Genomic DNA, 17,760 nt, shown 5'->3' with positions numbered 1-17,760 from the left:
ACTCCACAGCATTGAATATTGACATTACGTTGAAGTCACATGATGAAGGCTGAGAGCAGAAATTAACGATGAAGAAAGAGCAGCATTGATAAAGGCTGAGAGTACCAATCGATTGCAACACAACAAGGCTTACTTAACTTTAAGTGGTGACACAAAGAAGTTGAAATACCTAAAGTTCTGATACCATGGGACGACAACAACAACAATAACAACATCAAGTCTTTATCTCGGCTACATGAATCCTTTTTCTCCATTGTGTTCTGTTAAGAGTCAAATTCTCATTTAAATCTACTAAAGAAAGATCATTCTAATATTTTCTAACCAAGTCTTTTTAGGTCTACCTCTATCTTTCTTAACATAAGCCAAATCTAATACATCTACTCTCCTAATAGGGTCATCAAAATGCCGCCGCTTTACATGAACAAACCATCTAAGGCGACTCTCTCTAATCTTATCTTTCATTGGAGCTACTCCATCCTTTTCACGGATATGCTCGTTTTTTATCCTTTCTCTAAGAGTAAATCCACTCATCCACCTGAGCATTCTGATACCATGGGAGCATTAAAAAATTTTCTTGTTCATTCAAAGTGTTCATACAAAGCAATCTAGAGATAAATCTGAAAGGAAATCAAGGTACACCAAAAAGGGAAAAATATCAAACGCTAAAAAATTTTAAATTCAGAGATTTCTAATATACTTTCGACCCCCAAACGAGTTATGAATTTCCATCCTTGGCATAGATCTGTGGGAACATGATTTCCTTTCTTGGAATGAATCCATGGAATCCTACTTTCCTTAGCACAAATCTGTGCATTCAATCAAAGATTGTACTTTACATTTAAAAAACACAACTTTAAGACATAATAGAAATATAACAATTTTTTATTTGTAAAATTACACATATAAACTAAAGAGAAATGTTTTATCAGAAAACACAAATGAGTTACTGATCAACAGTATAGTGTATACAAATGTGACAGCAACAACTGCTGGTTATAGTGCATTACAATATTATACACAAGCAGAAAAGTTTCTAAAATCCATCTATGTTAGATGCAAATGATTAATAACCCAATGCCACATCACTTGCAAAATTCAAACAAAAATATGAAGGAAAAAAAAAAGATGAGAAACCAAAAAGTTTACCTTTAGAGCTTTACTTTTTCTACCCCTATCACGGTTGCTGATTATTCTAATGAGCTTATTTGAATTGGACATGTTGCTCATCTGAGAAGCAACTGGAGAGGGCATGGATCCACCAGCAGGAATTATCATTTCCGGGGATTCTGCAGGTTTTGAGAGCTTAGGTTTCTTTGCAACATTTTGTCCGTAAAACCCTGCATACAGTCATTACAAATGGGTAAACCTATCGAAAGTTTGAGAACAATATGAAAAATTAAACTTGGCTCAAAGAAAAACTACCGATATTTCCATTAGATTCATACTGCAAGCCTTCACACCTCTTTTTAGCATGATCTCTCTGCGAAGAAAGGTAAGAGAAAACTAAGTATATAACAGTTTGTCTCAATAATTAGATGCTCAAACCTAGGCAGGTCAATAAGATACAAAAATGATAAACATGGCAATGGGTACTCCATATCAATTATATTATAAAAATGCAATAGAGCTCAGGAAAAGAAATCTTAATAAATTATGGAAATAAAGCATCTGAATAGTTAAAAAAGAGATAAATAACACAACAGGCCTTTGCATCTATCAGTGAAGATTGGTTTCCTAAGTTAGTATAGCGCCCAAGTGTTACAGATATTCAAACGCAACCCTAAACAGAAGATATCACTTTTAACTAAATAAAAAGTCTAATGTTTGGTAGCTTTTCAGTTTGTCAAACATATTGCAACCTTGTAGAATGCAACGAAGTAAGCAAATTGGACCAATTGTAAATGTTTGCATGCTTAAATATATAAACAATTTTATTGCTCAAGAGTCATAAAAAATCTCATCTTTTTTTAGACATTTAGGTCAATTAAGACAAATGCGCACACACATCACATATGCAAAACTCAAACAAAAGACCTCTTGGTTGGTAGCCAAAGCTCCCAACCAACAGATCAGTGTGAGTTGCGTAAAAATCACATCTTAACTGACCAATCCCATTTTGATGACTAATTCCTTTTTTTTATCATGTCTCTTTTTAAACTTACCATCAAAAATGCCACATAATTGCCCAACCTATTAAATCTTCTTCACAAGCAAAACCAGAAAAAGTTTCTCAATCCATTTGAAAAATCTCATATTTAATCACAGGTAAGATAACTCAAAAAAGTACAATGGGGGAGAGTCATCATAATTATGATGGCTAGATATTATAAGAGGATTGATCAAGTTCACTTCAAGAAGAAGAGCATAAAAAATGCTAGTTAACATTTTATATGATTATAAGAACTAGAGAGAGAGAGAATGAAATCCAAAAGGCACTTGTACAGGATCAAAACTCTAAATAAAACTCCGTACGTATAACAGATAGAACTACAAACTGGATGAACTGTCATAACACAAAGGGAAAAAAAAACTTTGAAAATACCTTCCAAAAAATTTGCACACCCACTTTCAGATTTATAATCAGGCTACAAGTGAGGATTGTCTTCTTTAGGATGTTGGAAGACTAAATATCATAATTTCCTAATGCAACTAATATAATGTTTAGTATATTTTCATGCTAAGAAAATTTGATGGCTTGCATCTTTTTATTTTCTTTGGTTTTTAGAGGAATAATGTTCAAGACCATTGCCGTCTCCAACTGCATAAGATATCATTTCGTTAACAGAATTAATAAAATATCATGAAAAAACTAGTAGGAAATGCAACTAATATAATGTTTAGTATATTTTCATGCTAAGATAATTCAATGATTTGTTTCTTTTTATTTTCTTTGTTTTTAAAGGAATAATGATCAAGACCATTGCCGTCTCCAACTGCATGCACGATATCATTTAGTTAACATAATTAATAAAATATCGTGAAAAACATTGTTAGTCACGTATAAAATGTGAGAGAAATCAGAACTCTACTTCAAGTTCATGAACAAAGTAATAAATGGTGAAAGACAGTTACATCTAGCGTGCTCCATCGTAGGACAAGTTAAAAACTATGAACCACTGACAGAATTCTTATATAGATACTTTAATTATCCATTAAAAAATTAAGATAAGAAAAGCTCAAGGATTAAGTTGCTCAAAAATGAAAAATTCAAACTGGAAAAGCTATTATTTGGACATGATAAAAAGAATTAATTTTACCGGTGATAACCAACATAGCATAGGTTATCGTTCAACTGTCACTGGGATCTAATGATGTATATAACAGTTCGCAAATTTATCATAACTTTTAAAATCTGAAAGCATAAAACCTATAGATAAAATTTATTTCAGACATTAATAACCTGATCGTGTTGAACCATGTAATCAGCCTGTAACCTCTGTTCATAAGAAGAGGCCTGCACATCATGGGAATCAGTCCTCTAAAAAAAACCAAAATCGTAAAGTTTTATAAAGAAATAATCCTATATTTTTCAGAAACAATCAAGACCTTGGAATCAGGAAGGTTCAGCGAACTTTTGTATCCCAAATGCTTCGGTTTCTTCTTCTTTCTTGGTTTGATAGGCATATTGCTACTATCAAATGTCAGTAATCTCTCAAAATCTACAGTAGAATCAACTTCTAAATTTTTATGGGGCTGTGAATAGCCATGCCGTGAGCTTTGGTCATCCTGGAATGAAGTCGTGTCACCACTTGAAACATCTGTTTTACTGGTCATTGGGAGGGATCCAGAAGGTCCACCACAAAAAGGAACAATAATCCGTTGTCTTGAAGCTGTTCGCATACGCTTCGTTGGCACTGCACTAACATTAAGGGTACCTGAAGGTCTTTTCTCCATAAGAACATGAGAATGGCTTGCAGAATTATATGATAAGTCAGTTTCATATCTAGAAGTGTAAGACTTCTGTTGATAGACTTTTCTCTTCTTGTGAATAAATTTGGATAAATAATTCCCTTCAAACACTCCTGGCAAAATGTCTGCACCTGTTTCACCTTCATCCTCTTCGAAAGCAATTCCTACCATTAAAAATAAATCAAGGATAAGAAGTAAAATAATGCTGATGTTTTTCATCCAAAATATAGGATAATAATACACAATGATAAAGGGAGAGCAATAGTAGTCCAGACTGATACCCCGACTGATACCTGGAACGGAATCACACATTGAGGCCTCACATTCTTCTTCCTGCAGTGCATTAAGCATTTCTGAATTGAGCATATTAAAAGAGACTGCCGTTTTAGCAGTAAGCAGAAAATTTTAATCAAACATTAGTGGCAGGCTTCCCAGCAATTTAAGACGTGGTCAGTAGTTTTTAAGTATCGCAAAGAAATGCACAAATAAGAACCTAATAGATGTTCAGATAATGAAGAGAATATCAATTATTAATTTGCTATTAAGTAGCATTAAAAAGGTCAAACTTTGATTTAAAAAAAAAAAAGAAATGAAGAAATTGCAATAATTATTGTCATATCCGCTGATAAAAAATATCTGAAGGTGTTCTCTTTCATCTCTGATCTCTTGCTGAAAATAAGTAGATTTAATAATCTAACCATGCTATATAATACATAGCTTTCACATACGTGCATATTTTATTCCACAAAGAGATGTTTATGGTGTTCCAAAAGAATATTTTCTGATGCCCATTTGAAACATTGAGTTCAGGGAGTTTAATGCCTATTTTTTCCTGTTTGAAGCATTGGAAGGATTCGAGATATTGGAAGAATTATCTCATCAACATTCAATAACAGTTAAAAGAAATAAACTTTACCTTAATCTGTGCACATTGAGACTCTATTGATTCCCTGTACGAGTGCATAGCACCAGGAAGTACTTTATAGAACAAGTTTTCCTGGAGTGAAAAATAATAGCAGTTAAAGTTTGATGAAATAGAATCCAGCAATAACTCATCTGCCGAAGCTGGAAATCTGCACAATCCACAACACATTGCCAAGAAAACCCAAGCAAACAAGGACTAAAGAAGACCAGCTTACAATAGAGCTAATCTTTAAAAAGGGAAAATTATGAAAGCTTCAAAACAAATATGTTAAGAAAAAAAAAACTAAGGCACAAGACATACTTCTGAAAGTTGGTCATCCAACATTACTCCAAATGAACCAGCATCCTTTATCCTATCAGGAGTTCTTGGTGCTTCAGCCATGATAGGATCACTAGACACATCAGAGAGATACTGCATGAGCCTACAAGCATAGCTCTGGATACCCGGCTTAAGAAACCGAGCTTCTACACTCTGATACAAAAAGAATTGTAATTATTCATAAATTCATGAAAGCGTGGGGAGAATGAATTATGAAGATAGAAACATAACAATGTTTAAATATATGTGATCTGGATAAAGCATCAATAATTCACCAGATAAAATACAGCAACAAAACATTATGAAAGGGCAAAAGCTTTTTTTTTATGAATTAATTGTACGCATGCAAAACAAAGTTGATGATCACAAAAGATAGCACTTATCATTTATTAGACAAACATAATAGTAACACAGCACACTTTCTGAATGAAGATCCATCAGAAACTAAAGCCTTAATAGAGGAGTTAAAAAAGAGTAACATGTGAAAAAATCATCAAGTAATACAATCACATCAAAAAAACAGAGATGAAAACCCAGTTAATTTATTCAAACCTGATCATTCATGCCAGAGGATGCTTCACCTTTACTAATAGCAACAACAGAACTCCAAAAATTCATGACAGCTTTAGCCAGAGTTCGAGCTACATTCCTCTGCTTCTGGAACAAATTTTCTTGCTCAAACTTTGATCTACCAACAAAGGCAATCCAGTGGCATACTTGGGCAGCAGCAGCTATCTTCCAAAGCCGCTCCTGTTTATATGCAGCAATTATAAAACAGTAAAAGTTAATCAGGTAAGCAGGAAATATGAGGATATCAGCACAAAAAGTATCAAAATAGCAAAAATTGAGTGCAACAATTACACTACACATAGTATGCAGTATCAAAAGAGTTGTATGAATATCATCTTAAAAATCAAACCTGCATAAAATCATTTGCCATCCAAGCCATTTCTTCAAGAACAAACTGCCAGTGGCTTTTTTTTCCCTTCTCTGAAGATATGCAACCAATAGATGGCACACCAGCCTTCTTTAATCTTGTCTGAGCAGGAATATGCTTTTATCAAAATTAAATTGTGGATCTAATATAAAACAGACTTCAAAAAAGAAAAAGCACAGAAGAAACCTCAATTATCCGAGCTTCTTTCAAAATGGCATCTTCATGCGCCTTTTTTGCCAACTTCAGTTGGTTAGCTTCACTATTCTGAGGCTCCGGAGCAGTTGAGCAAGCCTTCTTGGAAAGGATTTCTGAAGAGGGCTCGTGACTGTAGCCAATAGAAGTGACCTTTACTGCACCAGCTTTGATGACATGGGTACTATCATGCTGAGAAATTTCAGATTTATTGTTTAAAAGGAGCTTATCTACAGCTTGCTCGTCCCTTCTATCACATAATAACACTTCATCTTTAACCTTAACTGATTTGTCAATCTTTATCTGAGATGTTCTTGCTTCACCATTACTAGTAATGCAAGCAGCAGAACCTGCAATTTGGCTACTTTGTACCGCACTACTAATGCCAGAAGTAACTTGACCTGCTGCATAATCTTTGGAATTAAAGCCTAAGCTACTACCAATTCTAAGTGCCAACAAGTCGTTACTATCAGCATTTCCGTGAAGGTTGGCTGTATTGACAAAAAGGGGATTAATGTCAGCATTGCTTCTAGCTAGCACTTCAGTGGCAGTACTAGAAAAATTTTCTTTCCCAGTAATATTATCCTGAGGCACATTCATTACATCTACATCTGCAGATCTGCAGCTTTTGTCCTTGTCGTCATGGCTGGAACCTTTAATGTTATTAATGGCACAAGAAGGGGCAGAAAGAAAACCAACAGAAGCAGTGGATTCTTTCCCAATAAAACCAGATGTTTGCATAGCACTACTCTTAGCCGTTTGTTCAACAGAAGTAGCATTATAATCAAAATCCTGCAAGTTTTCGCAAGCGTTCATTTTTACTACCTGCAATTCTGTTTTTTCTGTATCAGAAAGCGTATGATGTGCCAGCCCACCATCAATTTCAATATCCAATTGATCTGTGGAAGCAAAGCTTTTTTGCACCCTCTTAGCATTAGGACTTGTAGGTTTAGAGTTTATGATTGAAGAAACAGTGTGCTCCTCAGCATGCACTTCCTCATGTGACTCCTTTAAATCTCTAGAATCTGTATGAGAAGAAAATAAAAGTGGAGATTTATTGCCGTGACTATCCCGGCCTGATCTATACCGATTCCTCCGAGCATATGCCTGACCACTTGGTCCAAGTCGGAAAATCACCAAATCATTTGATTCTTTTGTATTACGACAACTATCAATCTTAGAGGATTGTTCTGCCGGGGCAGCATTACTTCTTCTCCCTGTTCTTCTTGCATTTTTCTCTCTGCCAGGACTACTATTTTCTCCAGCGAATAGTAAGAGATTGTCTGCAATGTTAGGCTCTCGACCCGTAGAACCTGCAGGCCGGCCACTGCTTTCAACAGAATCCCCATGAGGTGATGCAGCCAGTGCAAAGCTACCCTTCGCTTCACTACGGTGAAAAGTACAAGAAAAATCAAGAGGGATAAGAGATTCACAATAATGCTATTGGAACAGACGAAACATTTGTTGCTAAAATTTCAAATGCTCTGTTAAAATTTTAAATAGAATAAACCTTATCATGCATTGCTCAGCAAGCTGATCTCGGAGAGAAGTAGACTGTACACTGATTGATGTTGCACGACCAAATTTATACTCCAGCGGATTACCACCCTGCAGAATGAATGGAATTTTACTGAAACCAAAAATAAACATGCAAACTATTTTATTTATCAGGCAACAAAAGAACAGAATCAAGGTGCCTTTTCCAGGAAATCCAGCTCTCTTCTTCGCTCTTCGCGCACATCATATTCCAGTCTGCAGCAGTTATAATAGAATAATCATATACTATGTACAAGAAAAGCTTTTTTTTTCAAGTCAATAGCATTGACCAATGTCCTCAGGCTAAAAACATAAATTCAATAAGCTTCTGAATTTGCTAAAATTAAGGATGTTGCCATTGAATCTTATGAACAGTTGATACATGCACTACGTTCTGCCATATCTGTAATCCATATTACAAAAATGACAAATTAAACGGAATCAAACCAACCGTAGCTCCTCCTGTGCCTTCGCAATTGCTGCACGATGGGGCGATGATTTGGTATCTAAACCGGCTTCACAATCAACAACACCACCCATGGAATCAACCTCTGCATTCACCAAGAGGGTAAATCCTGGGCTGCATCCATGCATAACTGTTGTACTAACTTTTCAACATTCACCCTTCAAGAACTCCTGTAAATTCAAATTTCCAAAATATTCCACAAAATTAAAAGGCCATGACTAGGGCAACCTAACAGATGAAATAACTAAAGAAATGAAACAAGGTAAAGATAAAGAGAGCAGAAAGGACTAACAATCTAGAGGAATAAAAAATAGCAGGAAAAGATATTAAAAAAAGAAAGGATTTCAAACCATTTGATGCTAAAGAGAGAAAAGAAAGGCCAAAAAGAAACAAACTGCCTATTCCTTAAGAGGATACATTAAAAAAGAGAACGGAAGAAAGGGATACAAGACAAAGTCCTCACAATTCTATTCAAAGCTCTAAGCTCAACGAAAGAGAATAAAAATGGGCACTTCATTGGCTGTCCATCTGTCATGTTTAGAGGATTAAAAAAAGAATATTATTCAACAAATTTAAAATGGAGTCATCCAATCCAAACACTTTAGAACTCTTACAGAAACCTGCAGGTGTAGTAGAGAATCAAATGAAGAACCAGATCTAAAATCATAGTACATGCTCTCTCATTTTTCATCACATTTATTTGCAGTACCATACAGTTCCCTCCCAAAATATCAGAGAAATGAATGTCTCACTGGTGTCATCACGATTAATAACAGATACACTGATTGGGACAAACAAAGAACTTTATTTCTTAAATCCATGTTCAACATCTCTATGAATTACATGGGCTTGACATTGCAATTGTGAAATGAACTTCTGGTCGTTTCATGGCTTAGAAAGATGGAATTAGCTGAATGCCTGGGATTATAAAATAATACTGAATAATCCTTTCCGCAAGTAAACCAAAGTAGCTCCAAATTCATAAAATATCGAAGACACTTATGCAAAAGTTACAGTGCAATTTAAAGCAAGACATACTATCCCATTGTATGAATCTTGACCTATTGTTACTTTTTTCCTTGCATTTTTTTTTCAACAATGTTTATGAGGATGCTCAAGAGGATGCAGAGATGAGGAAGCTCAGGTGGATGAGTGACTTTACTCTTAAAGACAAGATTCAAAATAAGCATATACATGAAATTGTTGGAGTACCTCCTATGGAAGATAAGATTAGAGATAGTCGTCTTAGGTGGTTTGGTCACATAAACGGCGGTCTTTCGATGACCCAGTTGGGAAATTTGATGTATTGGATTTGGCTTATCTTAAGAAAAGTAGAGGTAAACCTAAAAAGATTTGGTTAGAAAAGATTAGAAATGACCTTTATTTATTAAATTTAAATGATAATTTGACTCTTAACATGACACAATAAAGAAAAAAAGATTCATATAACCGGCCCCACATAGTGGGATAAAGGCTTGATGTTGTTGTTGTTGTTGTAATGTTTAAGTATCACATAAGCTTTTGCTCAGCCTCTACCATAATACTCCAATAAAAATATGCCTCCTTCAAACATCATTTTTTATTAGTGTGCAGATAAAACAAATGACAAACGACAATCTAAGTGAATAATTAAATTATTGCATATATGCTCTTATATATAAAATTGAATATTGCCACCATATTAAACAAGAATAAATGGTCTACATTGGGTTTGTTGATAGCCAGTCGACAACAAAAAATCTAATTTGATAACTTGCAATACTTCATTAGGGCCATTGAAATTGATTGAAACACAAAATCTCAAAAATAACTCAAAATTTGGTTTGACACAATTTTAATTTCAAGAAATTTGTGTATATTTTTTTTCTCAAAGTAGAGTTTGAGTTGATGACCATATACATATACACACACACACAACCAATCTATAGTAAGTTAATGTCGAATTTGAGTCAACTCTCGGCTCCAAATAAATTTTGAGCCTACTTCAAATTCATGTATTTTGAGTCTAGCTAGGTCAATCTTGCTTCAAATCAATTATAATTTCAAATCAAGTAAAAAATTTCTATTATTATAGTCGAGTCAAACTCATTTCAAATCGATTCAATACTATCCTTGCACTCCATCATATCGCATTAAGTTTTAACTGCTCCACAAAAAACAAATCCTTTTTCTCCTTCATATGCTAGTTTAATTTCAAATTGTTGTTTTCATTATAATGCCACAAGCTACAAACAAGCTTCATCTAAAAAGAAATTTCGTCATCTTCCTATCCATCCATCCATCTAAATAAAATCTACTATTCCAAAATCATTTAAGAATTATAAGGTTTCAATCAAATTCTTTCATTTTCAACAGCAATTCAAACTTAATAATTGCATGGATCCCTCTAATACCTGGTAAATTTCGTTTATTTTAAACTATGAATTCCAATCATCACGCTTTACCAAATGCACTTATCATTATATTTAAGCCAGCGCATATGTTAAAAGTTTTTGGTCTACATCTGGTCATTTATGACAGTAGACCAGCTTTAGCCATGGAAACTTTGCAATGATATCTACATAATCATTTTTTAGCTACAGTCAGACAAATCAATTAAAATTGAAAATTGAGCAGCGCGTGCATTGGCACGATAAGACCCATCGATAGCCAGCTTTAAAATTTCAGCAGAGCAGTGCAAGAAAATACCACCAGCAAACAATATAGGCTCGTCCCCCTGCTCCATTCCAACATTACAAGCAGCTTTTTCTCACATAAAACCATGAAAAAATAGCGTTTGCACTAATGTAACCAAGTATAACAAGTGTATAGCAGCATTGAGAATGACCAAGTTGCCAAAGAAAACAGAACAAATCAAACTCCCAAACCAATCAATCAAAAGTAATTGATCAAAACATACATTCTAACTTGAAAAAAAAAAAAACAAGGAACAAACTTGGACACCGGGCCTTATAATAGAGAGCTCGTTCTTCCATACAATAATTCGCGACCTCGATTACTGCCATACACTCTCATCGCGTTATACTGAAACATGGCGAATCGGACATACTCAAGGAGTCCCACGTTCCGCTAAACTCATGCAGGTAAACATGCACGGGACAAAATTAAGATAAGCATAGAACCAAAACGCAAGAGCTAGGGTTTTAGTTTAGACTGAAGCAGAGGTGGAAGAGAAAAATACATTTGGAGAGGAAATTTATTATGCTGGAGCAGAGGTCGCTGAAGAGGCCGAGGAAAGACAAGATGAATTCCGACCTAGGGTTTGGCTCCGGGTGGAGCAGAGTAAGGTCCAGGTCGACGAAACTGGGATGGTATCGAAGAACGATATCGGGCTTGCAGAATGGCCCGGGGAAGGGGAGGCCGGTTCGGTCGAACCGGAACGGTCTAATTCCGGTCGAATGCCCTTCAAATCAACCTAAATTTAGATCTAGGTCAAGAGATGCAGGGAGAAAGCGGAAGCGGGGGGGCATGGAGGGTACCTGCCGCCGGTGAGTTCGGGATCGCCGACGGTGGGGAGGTCGCCGGAGAAGCAGCAGATGGAGAGATTGCGGAGCGGTAGGGGTACGAGAAAGGGCTTCGGCTGTAGGTCGGGTTCAGATCGAGGTTTTACGAGTACGCGAGCCGGACCTGCAATAACATCGAGTTCAAATGTCCCCCAATGGTAGATCCATTCGCGAGGTGGCCTGTGAATCTTATGCACGACTTTTGAGAACTTTATATTTCGTTAATGACCCCTAGACTAGCTAACGTGATATGTAAATGATGGATTAAAATTCTATTTATTTATTTTTTTTTGTTAAATAAAAGCTTTTAATATTTTGTAGTCTTTAATAAAAATGAACATTTTTTAAATGATAATAGCCTTCATTTTTTTTTAAATAGTTATATTATTAATTAAATTTATTTTGCAAAACCATTTTTGATATTATTTTTTCAATAATTAGTAAAGTGCATGTGCATTTGATGCACATAGATTGAATTGATTATATTTATTTAGTAAAATACTAATATTTTAATATTGCTTTTTTTCAAAAATTATTATTTTTATTTTATTTATTAATATAAATATAAATTTTTGTTTATTTTCATTATTTAAAAATATAGTTATGATAAAATAATAAAAATAACTTATAATTTATGCATGATTTATTGCTTCATAATTAAAGAAAAAAATGATTTGATTTAATATATTTTTATAATGGTCAGTTAATAATTTTATTTTTGTGTTTAGTTTTCAAGATATTCTTATTTAAAATATTTTTTAAGACATGCATATGAAAATAAGAAAAATAATATAATGAAATTAGTGTTTCTCCTAAAGAATATTGAACTAGAAAGATATAATGCATATGTAATTAAGGGATTGTTTGAATGTTTGAAAAAGGAATGTAGAGTAAAATGAATGGGGTGTTCAAACTTTAGTTGTTTGGTTGGTTAAAAAAAGAATACAAATTAATTTGTTGATGTATTTGTAATTCATCATTTAGTTCATTTTCCATATATTTGAAATTCTTATGATTTGATCAAATTTCAAATACATTATGCTCATGAAGCTTTGTTTGCCGCCACCACTAACCGACACCACTACCCGTACCACTGCATGCCACTAGAACTGCTATAAGTCTCCTCTACTTATGGCTAACACCATAAAGACCAGCCAGCCACCTCCATTTTTGTTACTTGTTTATCCAATGCCAGCACATCTAGGTTGTATTATGAATTCAACTTCAAATCAAAAACCTTTTTTTAAGTGGTCAACCCTAGTTGACTTGGTCAACTGGGTTGACCCAAGGTCCAAGCTCGGGCTCGACAGACTCGACTTGGCCCACTGAACCCAGTGGGGAGGGCCCAAATCTGGGCAAAATCGAGGTCAACAGTATACATTCTGATTTTAAAGCCCAAATATCATAATTTTTAATGGATCCAACATTGTATGTGTAAAGATGTCATCACCTAACTTAAGATATAGGTCAAGCCCACCCAAAAAAAAAAAAAAAAAAAAAAAAAAAAAGAGAGAGGAAAAGAAAGAGTCTATGACTCCCCAAGATATAAATTTAGAAGAATTGTACAATTCATCTTTTAATTAATCTACTAGATATTTTAATAACCAGTTAGTATAAATAAAACTAGCAAAAGTAATTATAAATAATATTTATCAAAATATTTATATATTCATTCATAAAATTTTAATTTATAATAACCAGGAGATCAATCACTACACCGGTCTAGCTCTTTACACTCTTAACTACAAAAGAATAAGACCAAAATATAAAAAATAAAATAAAACTTAAAAATCCCAATCGATCTCAGTCCACTAGATCATGACCCATTTCTAAAAATATATATAAATAAAATAAAGAGCTAACAACTCAGCAGGTCATTAAAACCTACAATTGTAATAAAAGCAATGTTGTAGAAGCAGTATGCATGCAATGAATCAACATGTATCATTATAAATATATAACTATGAAAACATAAGGTAGTTAATATGTATAGTGTCATTTCATATGAGCAAAAAAAATCATTATAGGTTATATATCTTCTAATCATTGATTAGTAACTATACAAATGATCAGTTGGTTATGTCATCCTCTTCACTTTTTTTTTGGACATTTAGGCCATTTAAGGCAAACTCACACACACAACACATACACAAAGACTCGAACCCAATACCTCTTAGCTGAAAGCATAAGCTCTCAACCAACAGGCCAAGGTGAGCTGTGTATACTATACACTTCAATTATAGGACAATCTATATATTATTTGTGTAAATCATTACACTTGCATTAAATAAATTATCATGACTCTACATCTATCATTTGCGTGTTGTATAGTGCCAATACATGTATATCATGTTTCATACCGAATATATTAATATGCAATAATCTTTAAATTTGAAAAGGTACATTTTAATCTTTAACAATTAAAAAATATTTCAGGAGTCATTATAAGTCCAAATTATAAATTATCATGACCATAAAATAAATGTTATTGTGGTCTAATTATAATAATTTTTCATCTCGAGGTTAGTCGCGTTTTGTTTATCTTAAATTTTTTAAAAATATTAAGTTTTTATCAAAATTTTCAATTAAATTTTCCTTTCGATTATGAAAAAATGAGGTTAACTTTGAATTTATAAATCTTTCACCTCTTAAATTTTTATATTTTATAGAGATTAAGATTTTGAACACTTAGAATTTTTTCTAAAAAATTTAGAATTTAGGTTTTAGAATTTACACAATTTTCAGCACATAGAAAATAATATGGACTTTAAAAAATAATGATGTAGCACAATTAAAGTCTTAAAATAGTGTTATATACGATATTTAGTAATTTGGCTATTTGCTGAAAATGTGCAATTTTTCTTAGTAGGATTTTTATTGCCTACCATTATATATGATATTTTGTTAAATTTAGAAATGTTGAACTATATCTATTGCTCGAAGTTATTGAACTTTGTCTATTGCTCATTATTATTAAAATTTATTTTTTGGGGGTTATAAGGGGTCAGAATCTTTTGAGATATAATCAACTCAAGCGAAAACCTTTAGACTCTAAGGTTGACCTCCATAATTCAAGTTTACCTTCAACTTCATCTCTAGTCTTATAAACAAGAAGAATATCATCAACAAAAAGCATACACCAAGGTACAAACTCTTGCAAATGTCTGGTGAGAACATCCATGACTAAAGTAAAAATATATGGACTTAAGGCTGAACTTTGATGTAACCCAACCGAAATAGGGAAATACTTGGTCAAACCACCTTGTGTTTGAATACAAGTAATAGGTAATGTATACATATCTTTAATGATTTGAATATATGCGCTATTAACTCCTTTCTTTTCAAGAACTAACCATAGCACATCTCATGAAACTTTATCATATGCTTTTTATAAATCAATAAATATCATATGTAGACCCTCCTTATTTTCTCTATATTTCTTCATCAAACCTCTTAATAAATGTATGGCTTCTATAGTCGACCTACCTAACATGAATCTAAATTGATTTTGAAAAACATTAGTATCATACCACAACCTAGCTATGCTCCATAACTCGCTCCCATAGTTTTAAAGTACGACACATTAACTTAATTCCTCTATAGTTTGCACAATCTTGTGCATCACCTTTATTCTTAAAAATAAGAATTAACACATTCATTCTTCACTCATCTGGCATCTTTTTAGTCTTCAAAATATTATTAAAAAGTTCAGTAAGCCAAGAAATTCCTTCATCTCCTAAGCATTTTCACACCTCTATTGAAATACCATCAAGTCTAACAGCTTTTCCACCCTTTATTTTCTTGAAAGCCTCTCTAACTTCAGTTTTACTAATACGCTAATAAAAATAAAAATCTTTATTTTCATTTAGGGTGCTAAGGTCACTACAATCAATCTTATTTTCATAATATTCATTAAAAAGTTTAGCAAAATATCTCATCCACCTTTGTTTAATATCATCTTCTAAGAAAAGTATTTTTTGATCTTCTTTCTTAATACACTTCACTTAAACTAAATCCTTGCTACTATTATCTCTTTATTTAGCTAACTTATACATATATATTTCTCACTTTTTAGTATCTATTCAATTATATAAATCACTAAAAGCTAAGGATTTTGTATCTCATATTGCCTTCTTAGATTCCTTACGAGCCTTTTTATATCTTTCCCAATTATTAAAATTTTTAAAATTAATTCAAATTTTATAACAGATATTCTTATTTTTAATCTTTTCTTGTACATTTGGATTACACCACAAACTATTTTTACTATTAGGAGCTTTTCCTTTTGATACTCCAAGCACATCTTTTGCAATATGCTTAATATTATTAGCCACTTTTTTCACATAACATTAGCATTCTCATGCACATATAAAATCTTAAGATCTAAAATCTTTCCCTTAAAAATATTTTTGTTAATATTCTTTAAATGCCCCCATCTAATTCTAGAATATCATTTTACTTTAAATTTTTTTGTCTCTTTATCTTAAAGTCTAAAATTAATAATCGATGTTAGGCACAAAAATTTTCATTCAAAATAACTTTACAATCTTTGCAATATAAACGGTCTAATTTTCTTATAAGAAAATAATCAATCTGAGTTGTAATATATTTATTTTTATAAGTGATAAGATGCTCATTTTTTTTTTCTTAAATAAGGTATCAGGAATTAAAAAATCATAAGCTAAACAAACATTTAATATGGTCTTGCCACCTTCATTTGTTATTCCAAACCCATGGTCAACATGATTTTTTTTAACATCATCTACCTCTCTACCAACATGTCCATTTAAATCTCCTCCAATAAATTTTTTTTCTTCAAGAGGTATATTTTGTATTAATTCTTTTAAGTCATTCAAAAAATTTAATTTATAACTCATATCTAAACCTACTTAAGGAGCATAAGCACTTATAATATTAACAATCTTAGCATCAACAACAATCTTTAAAGCTATAATTATATCTCGAATCCTATTAATTTTTATAACATTATCCTTTAAACTCTTATCTATAATAACACATACACAATTTCTAGTACGACTCATACCAGAATACCAAAGTTTAAATCCTAAACTATTAATTTCTTTAACCTTCTCTCCAACCCATTTAATTTCCTGAGTGCACAAAATATTTAACTTCATATGAATCATAATATCTATTAATTCTATTAATTTTTTTGTAAGAGAACCTATATTCCAAGTACCAATCCTAATTTTAGTTTCATGGACTAGCTTTTTTACCCACATCCGTCCTTGATGTGGGAACCCTTGCCTATTTAACACTGCACTCGGGAACCGGTGCAGTGACCCTTGCACACTTGTCACTATATTCAGGCCATACAACGCATAGCTTCCAGGGGACGCCATAGCATTAACACAATTTCTTAAATGAATCATGTCATTATTATTCAGCAAGTTTTACGCTGGCTGTCGACTACCTAACGCAACCCTCCACTTTTCTCATCCGTTGTGCTCCCTTATTAAAAAAAAAAAAACTCGAGAGTTTAGCACTACAGCACCCCAAGCCAAGTGTCATAGCTCTCACTTAACTAAAATTTTATTATATTAATTCATTTATAAACTTTGGGTTATTACAAAAACTAGTAATTGTAATAATATTAATGAATTACCTTAAGACCTTATAAACCTTTCATAGAGAAGGGCGAGCTGAACTGAACAAAATGTACAATTTAAAGAAAAAGATAAATTTTGAAGATAATATTAGAGTAATTTTATGAAAAACTCCTATGTGACAAAGTTTTGGCATAAGCTATGTGATCACATATAGTTATGCTCGACCAATGATCCCATATTTATATGTGAGGATGAATCTTGAGGTTATAAAATTGCCTAAGTAATGCATTTACATAAAAAGTCAAAAAATTGCTTTTACATAATAAGTCATATAACTGATATTGGTGCAGTTGGTTACATGGTGAGCGAGTAAAAGCTTGTAGTTGATTATTAATATAAAAGTT

The 17,760-nt window shown here is 32.9% G+C and overlaps 1 protein-coding gene across 4 annotated transcripts in view; it reads right to left on the bottom strand.

Moving 5' to 3' along the window:
• LOC110096188 (chromatin modification-related protein EAF1 B) overlaps nucleotides 1-11,996 on the bottom strand; it is a 52,708-nt gene extending 40,712 nt beyond the window's left edge. Inside the window, exons 1-15 of one of the 4 annotated variants that reach the window (XM_028701287.1) lie at nucleotides 11,465-11,643; nucleotides 11,219-11,352; nucleotides 8,269-8,453; nucleotides 7,979-8,033; nucleotides 7,792-7,889; nucleotides 6,276-7,668; nucleotides 6,072-6,191; nucleotides 5,705-5,902; nucleotides 5,135-5,305; nucleotides 4,826-4,906; nucleotides 4,191-4,242; nucleotides 3,547-4,073; nucleotides 3,401-3,454; nucleotides 1,423-1,480; nucleotides 1,147-1,337 (exon numbers count right to left, since the gene is read on the bottom strand). In XM_028701287.1, coding sequence (XP_028557120.1) covers nucleotides 1,147-1,337; nucleotides 1,423-1,480; nucleotides 3,401-3,454; nucleotides 3,547-4,073; nucleotides 4,191-4,242; nucleotides 4,826-4,906; nucleotides 5,135-5,305; nucleotides 5,705-5,902; nucleotides 6,072-6,191; nucleotides 6,276-7,668; nucleotides 7,792-7,889; nucleotides 7,979-8,033; nucleotides 8,269-8,411 — 3,141 coding nt within the window. In that variant the 5' untranslated portion in view covers nucleotides 8,412-8,453; nucleotides 11,219-11,352; nucleotides 11,465-11,643. Of the gene's footprint in view, nucleotides 1-1,146; nucleotides 1,338-1,422; nucleotides 1,481-3,400; nucleotides 3,455-3,546; nucleotides 4,074-4,190; nucleotides 4,243-4,825; nucleotides 4,907-5,134; nucleotides 5,306-5,704; nucleotides 5,903-6,071; nucleotides 6,192-6,275; nucleotides 7,669-7,791; nucleotides 7,890-7,978; nucleotides 8,034-8,268; nucleotides 8,454-11,218; nucleotides 11,353-11,464; nucleotides 11,655-11,762 lie in introns of those variants that run through there. The other 3 variants (XM_020821991.2, XM_020821993.2, XM_028701286.1) reach the window with 3 other exon arrangements.
• Nucleotides 11,997-17,760: the final 5,764 nt, after the last annotated feature.

The sequence above is a fragment of the Dendrobium catenatum genome, unplaced genomic scaffold (genome assembly GCF_001605985.2).
Source record: "Dendrobium catenatum unplaced genomic scaffold, ASM160598v2 fragScaff_scaffold_1666, whole genome shotgun sequence".
Taxonomy (NCBI): domain Eukaryota; kingdom Viridiplantae; phylum Streptophyta; class Magnoliopsida; order Asparagales; family Orchidaceae; genus Dendrobium; species Dendrobium catenatum.
The sequence above is the reverse complement of the archived record's forward strand: the minus strand, read 5'-3'. Positions and strand labels throughout refer to the sequence as shown.